Source organism: Taudactylus pleione, unplaced genomic scaffold (assembly GCF_031769625.1).
Source record: "Taudactylus pleione unplaced genomic scaffold, aTauple2 ptg000615l, whole genome shotgun sequence".
NCBI lineage: Eukaryota > Metazoa > Chordata > Amphibia > Anura > Myobatrachidae > Taudactylus > Taudactylus pleione.
Genome location: NW_028285017.1, coordinates 5,277,230 through 5,291,182, shown reverse-complemented (window position 1 = coordinate 5,291,182; position 13,953 = coordinate 5,277,230). Strand labels below are relative to the sequence as shown.

Here is a 13,953-nt window from a genome sequence, read left to right as displayed (position 1 = left end):
ATTCCTGGACTTCCCTCTTAATTTATGATTGCGGTCACCTGTAGTGAAAGACCTTTCTTATCAATTAACTAGTTCAACACAGGTGATGGTAATCATAAATTAAGAGGGAAGTCCTGGAACAGAGCATTTTGTCCTTCCTGGAATGGGTCATGTTGGGAGGTATGTTAATGTTGGACCTATATGAAATACACATGTAACACTACAAATATGGACCTATATGAAATACACATGTAACAGTACAATTATGTTTTTACAAAATGTGGACATTAAAATCGGTTGGTAAGAACAAATCTGGAATGATGCCACAAAATAACATTGTTAATTGAGAATTATGTAGTTTCATTTGTATTGCCAATACTGTCTGAGTGCATAATAAAGAAACTAAAGCTAAAAAGAAGTTTAGTTACCGATGAATTCTAAGGGACATATACAATTGGGCGGGAGGTTTAGCAAGGAAAAAACCTCGCACCCAATTTAGGAATACTGCGGGTATGTGCGCTCCCGATACCTGTGGTATTAAGTTAAAAAAAATAGTGGTCGCGGGGTTTCAGCTCTTAAAACTCAGCACCGCGTAAATAAAAAAAATAAAAAATTCTTCACCTACCTTGGTCTCCGCGGCTCTCAGTGGCTTCCCCTCTCTCTTCTTACTCGAGAGGGGGCTCCTGGGAGGCTCCAGGGGCTGGTGGGAGGGGCAAGGGCTGCTGGGAGATGTAGTTCTCCATTCCGGGGGCCACACAGACACTGGGAGGGCACACTGGCAGTGGGGGTCACACACAAAAACACTCACTCATACACACTTACAAACACCACACACACTGACATACTCACCTCGCGGCAGAAGAGTCGGCTCCCGACGCTGGATGCAGAAGACAGCTCTTCGGAAGGTAAACAATTAAGGACTAATTAAGCTAATTGGAAACTTCCAATTGCTTAATTAGTCCTAAGAGGGGGTGCCGCCGGGATGCCAGAGCAAGTCCCTCTGATTTTTCCTAAAATTAACGATTTTAGGAAGAATCACGCTGGCTCTGGAGGTGCGAAAATGAAAACCTCCCGGCGGCCAAAATAAAAAACCACGCACCTTATTGACTAGGAAAAAAACGCACCTACAGGAAAAACGTTGCAGGTGCGAGTTTTTTGCTATTCTCCCACCCAATTGAATATGCCCCTAAGGTATAGAGTTCGCAAAAATAGTAATTAAACGCTTCCTGGAGTCATCCATTTATGGTCACCAAACCATGATAAAGTTATTTAAAAAAAAGTCTACATTTACAAATAATGTATGTACTCTTAATAAAAGTAATTCTATAGTTAGATAATAGTTGTGTTTATGTTTATCTTTGTTGTCTGTGTGCATAGATTAAATGTACTATCCCTTTAAATGCACTGTAGCTACAATGGATTTCATCACAGACCCGGAAAAAGGAAGTGTGTGAGCTGGTCAGGCTTTGCTGCTTATCTGCTATTGCTAAACTGACACCTGGGTACAGTATGTGTCTATGTATCAGTGAGCCTGCCATATCTGTCCACCTAATAGTCAGCGTGTGGAGGAGAGACTGCTGATCTGTGCTTAGTCACTGAGCTTAATAATGCAGAGCTGGAAACCAAACTGTAAGTAACATTTCATTTGTTCAGGGATTTCTATCCTAATTCTAGTGTCACTGTGCATATCTCCTACACTGTCACTCACTTCCAGTGAACTGTTTATTCCTAGCTATGCATATGCATATTTCATGGATCTATTGTACTTATCTGATTGTGGAGCTAGCAAGAGATTGACACGTTTTCTATATACAGTGTATATTAAGGCAGTTATTAATCCTTTCAGTGTTCCCATACTGAAATATTATGACATTTACTGTATTAAAATCTAAATAAATGTACTTGTTTCCTCATGTTGATTTTATAATCTTGATGTTACAATCTAATAGTATGATTTAATATATTTGATGTTACAATCTAATAGTATGATTTAATATATATGTTGTTACAATCTAATAGTATATCATCTGGGAATTTCTATTTGTTTTATAAATATTATGTGACAGTTATTTTTGTTTCAACAAATGAAATGTGCTGAAGCATTTTAGTTTGAGTTTTAAGTTATCTCTATTTACAAATCCATAAATTAATTTGCTTACAGTACAAAAACCATGACAAACTGGTACAATTTGTATATCTCTATGGGCACAATTCAATTAAACGTGAAGTGAATAGCGCCGGGAATGAGCTCCCGGAGCTATTCAATTCTGTTAGAAGTTAGGTCGGTAAAGGCTCATTCTCGCGCCTTAAACAGAGTGTTTAGGCGTGAGAACGGGCATTCTCCGATTAAACTTCCCGGCGCAATGCTGTTTTCCCGGCGCTAAGGGCAGAAAACAACATTGTGCCTGGACCTTTGTCGGATTTCTGCTCGCATCCCTGGAGGGATGCGAGAAGAAATCCTAGTCGGGCTTCGCAGCGCATATGAATTGAGTAGCTTCGGGAGCTGATTCCCGGCGCTATTCACTTCACGTTGAATAGAATTGTACCCTATATGGGTTAACTACAGTATACATATGTTATATATGCATTTATATATAGTAGATGTGAATCATTGGTAGTCAGAGCATAATATAAGCTACACTTTCAAATAGCTCTTCTTGTGGCACCAATGTATCATGTTTGTGGTGGGAAAGAAGGGGGTGTGGCCTAATCACGGGAGGCGTGACCACGCTCCCTTAGAAAAAAAAAATTCTTGCTGAACCGAGAAGCGGCACTGCGCGCTGGGGAGGGGGGCGCTGTGAGCACCTCAGCCTGGCACATAGCCAGTGGGGGCGTGCGATCAGTGTGATCGCTTTCCTTACAGGCATTGGAGACTGCTGTGACTGCAGTCTCCCCATGCAGCCCAGCACACAGCAGCGTGTGCTGGGCTGCTTTGATGTAAGAGGGAGGGGGGGGCGGTGCCGGACCCTGACCCCCGCTGGGCCCCTCCAGCAAGCCCAGGCCCGGGTAATTAGTACCCGCTCCCCCCCTCTCGGCCCCCCTGGTCCACATACATACAGCGGGTAAAATAAGTATTGAACACTTAAACATTTTTCTCATTAAATATATTTGTAATGGGGCTATTGTAATGAAATTTTCACCAAATTTCAGCAACAACCCATGCAATCCACACATGCAAAGAAATCAAACAATAGATGTCCAGAAATTAAGTTATGTGTAATAATGTTAAATGACACAGGGAAAAAGTATTGAACACATGAAAGAGAGGTGCAAAAAGGCATGGAAAGCCAAGACACCAGGTGAAATCTTTCAGTAATTAGAAAGCAATCCTGCCCATTGTCAGTGCAAATTAATATAAGCTGGTTCAGTCCCAACTGATGGCCTGTAAAAAGGTGTCTCATTACAAAGGTGTCACACAAGAAACATCCCATGATGGGTAAAAGCAAAGAGCTCTCTGAACACCTTTGCAACCTTATTGTTGCAAAACATACTGATGGTTACAGAAGGATTTCTAAACTTCTGAATGTTCCATTGAGCACTGTTGTGGTCATAATCCGGAAGTGGAAAGAACATAATTTCACCATAAACCGGCCACGACCAGGTGCACCTCGAAACATTTCTGACAGAGGAGTGAAAAGATTTATAGGAACACTTGTCCAAGAGCCAAGGCCCACTTGTGGAGAGCTTCAGAAAGACCTGGAATTAGCAGGTACAATTGTTTCAAATAATGCACTCAACCGCCATGACCTCTATGCACGTTCACTACGCAAGACTCCATTGCTGAAGAAAAAGCATGTTGAAGCTCATTTAAAGTTTGCTGCACAACATTTGGACAAGCCTGTGAAATACTGGAAGCATATAGTCTGGTCAGATGAGACCAAAATGTAACTCATTGGATACCATAATAGACACCATGTTTGGAGGAGAAATGTTACTGCACATTACCCCAAAAACAACATACCAACAGTGAAGTTTGGAGGTGGGAACATCATGCCGTGGAGCTGTTTTTCAGCATACGCTACTGGCATACTTCATATAGTTGAAGGAATAATTAATGGAAAAATGTACAGAGACATTCTTGATAAAAATCTGCTGCCATCTACCAGGATGCTGAAGATGGAACGAGGGTGGACTTTTCAGCAAGACAATGATCCAAAACACACAACAAAGGACATTATCAATTGGTTTCAAAAGCTGCTAGAATGGCCCAGCCAATCACCTGACTTGAATCAAATTGAAAATCTATGGAAAGAACTAAAGATCAAAGTTCATAGAAGAAGCCCATGGAACATTCAAGATTTGTGTGGAAGAATCGGCCAATATCACACCTGAGCAATGCATGCGACTAGTTTCTCCATACAGGAGGCATCTTTAAGCTGTTATTATCAACAAAGGCTTTTGTACGAAGTATTAAATACATTTCAGTAAGCGTGTTCAATACTTTTTCCCTGTGTCATTTCACATTATTACACATAACTTAATTTATGGACATCTACGGTTTGATTTCTTTGCATGTGTTGCTGACATTTGGTGAAAATTTCATTACAATAGCCCCATTACAAATATATTTACTGAGAAAAATGTTGATGTGTTCAATACTTATTTTACCCGCTGTATATGCATGTTGTAGAGAGGACAGACCTAAGGAGATTATTGTATAGATACCTTGTCATTTTGAGTTGCACATATTTTAAGATTTGTACAACTAAAAACAGTAAATAAAGCAGCTGCATAAAATGTTTCAAGATATGTTTTATGTGTATATTGGTATGGCAGCATACTAGCTTTTTATGATTGACTATTGCTCTTCCAACACTTACAGCTTAGGCTGGTTACAGCTTACAGTATGCTGGGGTACAAACTGTATGTGGTTCCCATGTAAAAATTGCAACCAACACCATAGGATAAACTTAAAATCTATGAATGTCCTATTGTATGCCGCTGCAGGGGGTATGACCTATGAGGTGGGGGTGTGACTAGTGATGTTCGGGGAGTGCACACTCTTTAAAATGACAGCTAGAAGTTGATTGGTAGCTTTGGACAACTATTCCACTTTATCTCTCTCCAAGGCTTGATACATCTCCCCTTAGTAACAAATATAATAGTGTACTTGTTAACCCCTTTCCTTCCAGCTCCACTCACCACGCTATGACCTACAGCCTGCAGCTACTCCCCCACAGCCAGAGGAAGCAGATTGTACCGAAGCCCGTGTGATGGGGAAAAGCCAATAGAGGTGTAAGGCTGGGTACACACGTAAAGATTTTCTGTCCAACCATCCAACTAGTTGATTGGTTGGAATGAAAATCTGGTAACGTATGGGAGTAAATGATGATCAGCAATTTGCTCTTAAATGCCAGAAAACAGATGAAAATGGTCGTCAGACAAGTTTGTTAAATGTTTGATCTAAACAATTTGTTCAAACAACAGTTTTTGTCCATTTTCTGGCGTTTGGGAGCAAATTGCTGATATTTTCTTTCATACCGTACCAGATTTTCTTTCCAACCAATCAACTAGTTGGATGGTTGGACAGAAAATCTGTACGTGTGTACCCAGCCGTAGAGACTATCACTCCTACCCCTTTTTATGTGCTGCAGCAGCAGGTTTGCGTACTAGATATCCTTCACTGGGTCTAGCCTCCATTGACTCCCTCTTTAATACGGCCATGCCAATTATCATGGTAACCAGCTAGTAAGCCAGAATCACATACAACAATAATAACCGGGTACTAGATCGAGTACTTAGTTATCTTTTTTATATGTGATTCCAGCTTACTAGCTGTGCAGGGGTTGAAATGAGCGGGTCCTCGGATGGTTGCCAGCACTGGCTTTTTCCTGTACACACTGCCAGTCTTCAGTATGGACCTATTTTCAGGGGTGACCTGGAGCTGCAGCTCCATCCACCCCATTGCTCTGATTTGCCATAGCATAACAAAGCTGTTCTGATTGTTTCTTGCCCATTAGTGATTGTGGTATCAATTACCGTTAGTGGATTTAAGTTGATTGCTACATTTTATTTATGGACTTATTTGATGCAGTAAAGTTAATTTACACGGGATACGTTTAGGAAGCCGGTGGCCGCAATCCCGACCACCGGCCTCCCAAATCCTCTATCCCGCCTAGGGTTAAATGACAGGCGTCTAAAATCTAGACGCCTGTAATTTTCCCGACGCTGGGAGACAGGCACCCGGCTCCCGATCGAACAGCCGCGGGTGGGTGGGGGGGTGGCTGGAGTCACTACCGCACGCAGGGGGGGTTTCTGGGTACTAATTAGACAGCCTTGTCTCTGTCTCTGCACAATCAGTGGGCCACACTCGGAACTGCCCAGCCGCTGCCTGTTCAGCTGTCAGCGCTTCTGCGTCAGGTGGCTTTCATACCACCAGATGCGGAAGCGCTGACAGCTGCACTGACAGTGGCTAGGCAGCGTGCAGCAATCACCAGGGCCGTCATCAGAGACTAGACTGGCGGCCCGGATAGAGAGGGGGCCCCGCTCACCCGGCATTGCCGACCCCCGCACCCGCTATTTTTTTTATTTGGAAGGAGAGAGAGACCTGGCGGCCGGCGTGCATGATGTCACGCCACGCCATAGAGCAGAGGACTCGGACCCGCGGCTTTTGACTGAGGAGCTACACAAGCATCTGGTAAGTGTGGGGTTGGCTGGCAGGCTGGCTATCGGGTTGGGGCTGGCTGTCTGGATAGAGGCTGGCAGTGTGGGGCAGGGGCTGGCTGGCTGGGGTGACTATCTGGTGCAGGGGCTGTCTGACAGGGGCTGGCTGGGACTGGTGGTTTGGGTCTGGGGCTGATATATATGTATGTGGAAACCCCCCCCTAAAAATCCTGCGTTTGCCACTGGGAGGGTTAGGTTTAGGGCACCCGGCAGGCACTCCCCCCCGGGAGGGTTAGGCTAGGTGGAGGGAGGGTTAGGGTTAGCCACCCCCGGGGGGGACTTAGGGTTAGGCACCCCCCCAGGGGACTTAGGTTTAGGCAGCGGGGAAGGGGAGGTTAGGGTTAGGCACCCCTAAGGAGGGTTAGGGGGGTTGGTTAGGTTAGTTTATACTTACCTTAGGGACTTTCCATCAACTGCTGGAACAGCTACAGGCTCTACTCAGCAAAATCTTTCAGATCATTCCTGAATTTCTTAGAGCTACCTCTGTCTCAACTAAAAACTCTGTCTTGGAATCTCAAAGAACCAAAGATTTTTCCATGCCAAGTAAGGTGAGACATCGAAGTTACTCGCGCTCCAAGTTCTCTGTGGCTGAACGCCAGCGGCGTAAAGATTTACATCTCTGTCGCTATTGTGGAGCTTCTGACCACTTTATCAAAGACTGTTCCCTTTGCAATTCCAGCAGTGGTTCCAGGTGTCAACGTCTCAGTGCCTGTTCCGGTCCCAGCCCAGATTCTGCATGTTCCGGTCCCAGCTCGGATTCTGCCTATTCCGGTCCCAGCCCGGATTCTGCCTGTTCCGGTAGGGAACTCCAGTTGGCAACCCCAGGAGGGGTCTCCAGAGTCTCAACCCCAGGAGGGTCCTCAAGTCTCGTAACCCAAGAAGGGGTTTTGAGTCACTCACCCCAGGAGGAAGTCTCTGTCCTCGCATCCCAAACGGGGATTTTGGGTCCCATACTCCAACAGGGAGTGTCAAGTTCTGTACTCCAGGAGGGGACCTTAAGTCTCTCACCCCAGGAGAGGGTTACAAGAATTATGCCCCAGGTGGGGATCTCAAGTCTCGTACCCCAGGAGGGGGTTTCAAGTCTTGCACCCCAGGAGGGGATCTCAAGTCGCGCACTCCAGGAGGGGGTCTCAAGTCGTGCACCCCAGGAGGGGGTCTCAAGTCGCGCACCCCAGGAGGGGGTCTCAAGTCTCGCACCCCAGGAGGGGGTCTCAAGTCTCGCACCCCAGGAGGGGGTCTCAAGTCTCGCACCCCAGGAGGGGGTTTCTAGTGCTATTCCCCAGGAGGGGAATTCAAGTGTCTCATTCCAGAAGGGGATCTCAAGTCTCGCACCCCAGGAGGGGGTCTCAAGTCTTGCACTCCAGGAGGGGGTCTCAAGTTTCGCACCCCAGGAGGGGGTCTCAAGTTTCGCACCCCAGGAGGGGGTCTCAAGTCTCGCACCCCAGGAGGGGGTCTCAAGTCTCGCACCCCAGGAAGGGGTCTCAAGTCATGCACCCCAGGAGGGGGTCTCAAGTCTCATGCCTCAGGAGGGGGTCTCAAGTCTCGCACCCCAGGAGGGGGTCTCAAGTCTCATGCCTCAGGAGGGGGTTTCAAGTTCCAGTTATCAGGGAGAAGAGTCTTATACTACAAAATCTGATCCTGGTTCCTGTTCAATGTCTCCTGCTAATATCGTTCCAGAGGATGACAGTTCCTGTAGTCTGTTCTCAGCCTCAATTTGTTGAAGCTGCTGTCCCTGGCTCTTCAGGACTCCTTCCAGTTCCTTTAGTTAGTCCAAGTACCGAACAGCTGTCAACTTCAGTTGTTTTGACTCCTCATCAATCGGAGCATCCTCAAGTCTCTTCCAGCTCTGCACCTGAGTGTGCTCCACAATCCTCGAGCACACAAACTTCATCGGATACTCCAGGATGCATATATTTAGATGGGGACTTATCGCAATACTTTGCATTACTGAAGCATTATGCTGCAATCATGGAAGCAGATCCAGCTTGTGGTATCACTCCTACCAACTTTACTAAGTACCTTTTCGCTTCCTTTAGAGGTGAGGCGTTGGACTGGGCCAACCCTTTCGAGTCAAAAGATCCTGAGCTTCTAAGTATAAAAACTTTCAGTGATGCTGTTATTAAAGAATTTGCTCTTAAACCTGTCAACTGAAATTCTAGTGAAATTCTCAGTTCTGAAAATCGTTCCAAGCAGTCTGTTGGTTCTACTAAGGAATCATCCTCTGCTGAGTCCTCCACTTCCCTGAAATCCGAACAAGGTCAAGTTTTCAAGGGCCAACGTGCTGAATTCGAAGCATCCAAGGAGAGTGGCGCTATAGAATCGGCATCCCTGAACATGAGATGTGCGCCCACCTCCTTGTCTTCATACTGCGGTACCTCCCAAAACCATCAAAATTGGTTATATTTCGCTTAATTCCTCCCAGGAGTCCTATCCATGTTTAAGTCCTACTAAACCTTCGATTTTATCTTTAGCTACTGACTCGGAGTCTGAACTCGATCCTGCATATGATAATTCTCCATTCCCTGAAAACCATCTGCCATTTGACCCTGTCCTTTCCAGTCATGTATTTCCACAGGAGTTACCAGAGATCCCATGTCCGTTGGTTGGCACAAAATGTTCTCGCAGCAGAAAGAAAAATCGACGAAGGTCTTGAACCATCCCCTTTGAAGAACTTCCACTCCTGGTATCCCAATAATGTAAGAATTAAGAAGATGTCTAAAGAGATGTTTCTAGAGTGATGGTGTCCCTATGTTTGAAGCTCCTGTAATGTCATGTTTGGAAGAAAGTTTTTCGGTTTCCTGGGTGTCTCATTTTTTCATGTTCTCCTATGTATTTGTTTGGGTGTTCAGAGTCCACCCATGAAGAGGGGGGTACTGTCACAATCCTGGCTAGTTTTTACCTTTTGTGACTTACCTCTGCCAGCTGCTCTGACTGAATCGTGCTGACTGTGACATCTCTGTGTGTGCAGACTGCTCTCCTTCCCACCCTGATTGATTAATCACCTGGACCCTGCTCTGTCTGTGAGCATTGCTAGTCTTAATTGGAATCACAGGTGTGGTCCTGATTCTCAAGGGCTGCAGGGATGATTACTCCCTCTGCATGTTGTGCCTTGCTCCACTCAGAATGCCACTGCCAGACCACCTGTCTGTATCCACCAATCGCTGCCAGACTCTAGGTATATAGATCCTCCTCTAATAGCACTCAGTGCTTGAACATCTTGTTACGTTCCGTGGTGTACTACTTGTGCTATAGCTGTACCTCTGTGTACCAGTATGTCCCAGGCTCCTGCTGGTTCCTAGACCAGTGCTATCCGTAAGCCTGCTGCGTTCAGCTATCCACGCTACCAGCCTCTCACCTACGGCTCCCAGGCCGCTCCAAGTAGCTTCCATGCTACCAGCTTCTCCCCACGGCTCCCAGGCCGCACCAAGTAGCTTCCACGCTACCATCTCTCACCCACGGCTCCCAGGCCGCATCAAGTAGCTTCCACGCTACCATCTCTCACCCACAGCTCCCAGGCTGCACCAAGTAGCTTCCACGCTACCATCTCTCACCCACGGCTCCCAGGCTGCACCAAGTAGCTTCCACGCTACCATCTCTCACCTACGCTTCCCAGGCTGCTCCAAGTAGCTTCCACGCTACCAGCTTTTCCACACAGCTCCCAGGCCGCACCAAGTAGCTTCCACGCTACCATCTCTCACCCACGGCTCCCAGGCCGCATCAAGTAGCTTCCACGCTACCATCTCTCACCTACGGCTCCCAGGCCGCTCCAAGTAGCTTCCACGCTACCATCTCTCACCAACGGCTCCCAAGCCGCTCCACGTAGCCACCCAGCTACCATTGTCTAGTTTCCAGTTCCAGTCACTCATCACCAAAAGCAGTTCTCACTGCTACCCAATTCCTATATTAAAAGAGCTATTCATGTTCCCCATGGTTCCAGTCCAGCCGGCCTCCAGTGATTCCAGTTCATCACCTGAGACAGGTAACTCACTAACACCAACTGTGACAGCTATACCCCAAACGATACAATAAGTCCACTTGGTGGCAAACCAGGTAAGTCCTCTAACTAGTTTTGTTCCAACCTGGGAACTTTATCAGAGTCTCTATGATCAAAGTGCACGTGCACCACCAATCTACTCTACCAGGCATAGGAGTTTGCATGGATCTTTATAGATTTATAGCCTGAGAGTTGCACTTGCATTCTATTCTAGAACGTGGGTAGAAAACAATGGGCTGTTATTTCACTATCCTCTCATTCAGGCATTATCTCATGTTCTGTGTCTTTATCCAGTTTTAGGCCTGTGCCACGCTCAGTATCCTACTGTGGTCTAGAGATAGAATTTCCAATGAAAGAGTAACGGAATGGCTGTTGAAAATAGAGATGCTATATCTTGGTATCAAAAGAAAGTGAGTATCTGTTTCTTTGAATACATTGAATTATACTGTATAGTGTATGGTCTGCTTTTATACCCATAAAACACAGATGTGCATTTATGAAGAAATCATGACTACTGGGCACATGTATACTGTGTGATTATTCATACTTAGCAAATGTTTTACATGGCAATAGGTTCAATTCTGTTTCCAGTTGTTATCTTAGTAAGGAAGTCCAACCATTCTTCTCCTTCAGCTATCTAGTAGCAATATTAGCAGTCCATACTAGACGAAGTGCCACAGGGGTCTGTAACTTTTGATAGTTAAGCAATGACACCAGAATGGGTGTGGTCAGTGCTGTAGGGGTGTGATCAGCATAATAAAGGGCGTGGCTAACAGGCTGTTTTTCTTCTCATCGCCAGATCTCCTTTATATGATGTGCACACTACTTACTGGTGTGTGCAGTATGTAACGGAAGAGAGGAATGTGAAATAGTACCCAATTCTTACTCAATCTGAGTCAGCGACACCAGCATGAAAATCAAGACTGTCCCTCTGGGGTATCCGGTCAGATGGTTAACAGTAACCATGTCCACATTCATAATGTGGACACCACAATGTCGACATTCGAATGTTGACATGTACACAATACATTATCAAGTCAACCTGATGAATGTCAATGTGATGTCTGTCAACCAAATATTCCACACCCCCTTCCGGAATTGGGACATTTGGGAGTCATGATGTTTGTACTAATTTTGTTCCCTTCCTGCATTTAGGGCGAATTCAAATAGCTGCTGTAATTTACAGTGGATAATTATTCCCCTGGGGGCTATTCAATTGGCCCCCAAAGTCGGCAGTTATGAGGATTTTTTTTTTCATCTTCCTCAGGCAAAAAAATGCGGCAAGTCCCGTTTTATTCGCCCGAAAACTTATCGGGGCTAATTGAATTCTGCCCTTAAACCTATAAACAAATTATTGTTTGCTCTACAAATAAACTTTGCAGCACTTATAAAGCACATTGCTCTGCAAATAAATCAGTTCCTGCATATAAAATATTTCCCTGCAAAAAACATTAACATTTTACCTCTAACCCCCGATATTTCCTTGCCCTCAAACTCTAGATGAGCGTATCATTTCTCTAAAGGGTGTAACGCTTTGGCATTTATTTCAATGGGAATCAATGCTTAGCAACCTTTAGAGCAGAAGGTAAAGCCCTAAAGTCCATGATCTGCAAACAAACTAGGTGATGCATATAAAACACATATTTACCTACAAACCGAAATTACTGGACTCACCTTCAGCATTTGTTGTCTCACCATATCTCCTTGATCCTTTTCACCTTATTCTTCTCTCTGCTGCTCTTTCTAGTATTCTCATTGCATCTCGCTCTTACTTCCTCCACCCTCTGATCACATTATTCCATCGCCACCACTGTATTATTCCATTTCCCTCATCATAATTGCATCTCCCTCTCATATCACTCCTTCTTTATATTATATCATTCAATCTTCTTGCAATATCCTTTAATTCCACCTCATATCATTCTCTCTCTCACATAGCATCACATCTACCTCCCAGAATATGCCACCTACCCCCATAGCATAATTTTGCCTCTTATAACCTTCTATTCCATCCCATATAATTCCCTCTATATCATCACTATACCACCCGCAACATTTCTTGTTCCCCAGCTCATTGCACCTCCCTCCTTTGTTTCATATCTGCCATATTGCATCTCCCTCAGAACTACTGGAACTGATGGTGGTGCGGCATCTATAGGGTCTAGAGGTTAAGGGGTCCAACAATGCTGTACCAACTTTCCAATGCCTCCACACTTACATATTCTGCACAAGTGTCGGGGCAGAGAATGCTCAGTGAATCCACAAACGTGGCTTAGCTACATTTATGTCACTACTATGCAGGGCCGTAGCTAGGGTAGTGCGGCCGGTGCCATCGCACAGGGCACCACAGGTCAGGGGGCGCTGTTTGGGCCTGTCAAATTTCTGTTTATTATCATTCTTGCTTGTAAATTCCTCTTATTTCATCCCCAACATCTCCTGGCCTCTCCCTATCTCTTCCCTGGCCCTTCCCCATGAAGCCATGGCCCTTTTTTGGGTGCATTATGTCCCTTTGAAAAATGAGGGGGGCGCCAATGCTCTTTCTGGCACAGGGCACCAAAAAGTCTAGTTATGGCTCTGCTACTATGCTCTGAAGAGTAGAGTGTAGTTTTCTGGAGAGTCGATCTGAACTCTATTAACTGCCTCTTCCTTACACTAACCAGATACTGCCCAATAATATTCCATCTGTGCTATCCCACTACCATATCATTCCACCATGCATACATATTTTTTATGATGAAACAGCTTTTGTACGCTGTCTTATATCTACTTTTAAGTTTTAACATATTAAAATTTATCTTTTTACATTTTTAAAAATTGGTTAAAGATTGTCAGGTGTTCAATAAAATATTCACATGCTGACCATATTTGCCCGTTAGCTATGGTTCTTAAAAAATATAATATAAGTTCATTTAAGTTTTAGCAGTGTTACTCCATTTATCACATTTTGTCCCATCATGTTTGTTTTCAAACTTGTTAATTTAATTCATGCATTTTGCACTATGAGTGTAGTGCCTTTTTTATAGTTCAGTTGCCACTATTGCGATATAAGTTAAGAGAGATTCTTTCCTGACCACCCATTCTCTATATACTATAGTACTAACATTTTTGTCCCACATACACAATTGGGAGTTGAGTTAACTGTCCAATTCGGCTACAGGTAATTACCATCCAATGTTTCGGTATCTATTTACCATCCAATGTTTCGGTATTTATTTACTGTCTTCAGGGAACAAATATACAATAAAAACACTGACCATTTATCCAATGCACCACACCACATGAAGGAAGCTGATTGCTGCACGCCTGGATGATGCCAG

At 44.8% G+C, this 13,953-nt stretch overlaps 1 protein-coding gene across 2 annotated transcripts in view; it reads left to right on the top strand.

Moving 5' to 3' along the window:
* Positions 1 to 1,428: 1,428 nt before the first annotated feature.
* PHTF1 (putative homeodomain transcription factor 1) overlaps positions 1,429 to 13,953 on the top strand; it is a 137,160-nt gene continuing 124,635 nt past the window's right edge. For both annotated transcript variants that reach the window (XM_088454433.1, XM_088454432.1), the window contains exons 1-2: positions 1,429 to 1,608; positions 10,931 to 11,046. In XM_088454433.1, coding sequence (XP_088310559.1) covers positions 11,002 to 11,046 — 45 coding nt within the window. In that variant the 5' untranslated portion in view covers positions 1,429 to 1,608; positions 10,931 to 11,001. The remainder of the gene's footprint in view (positions 1,609 to 10,930; positions 11,047 to 13,953) is intronic.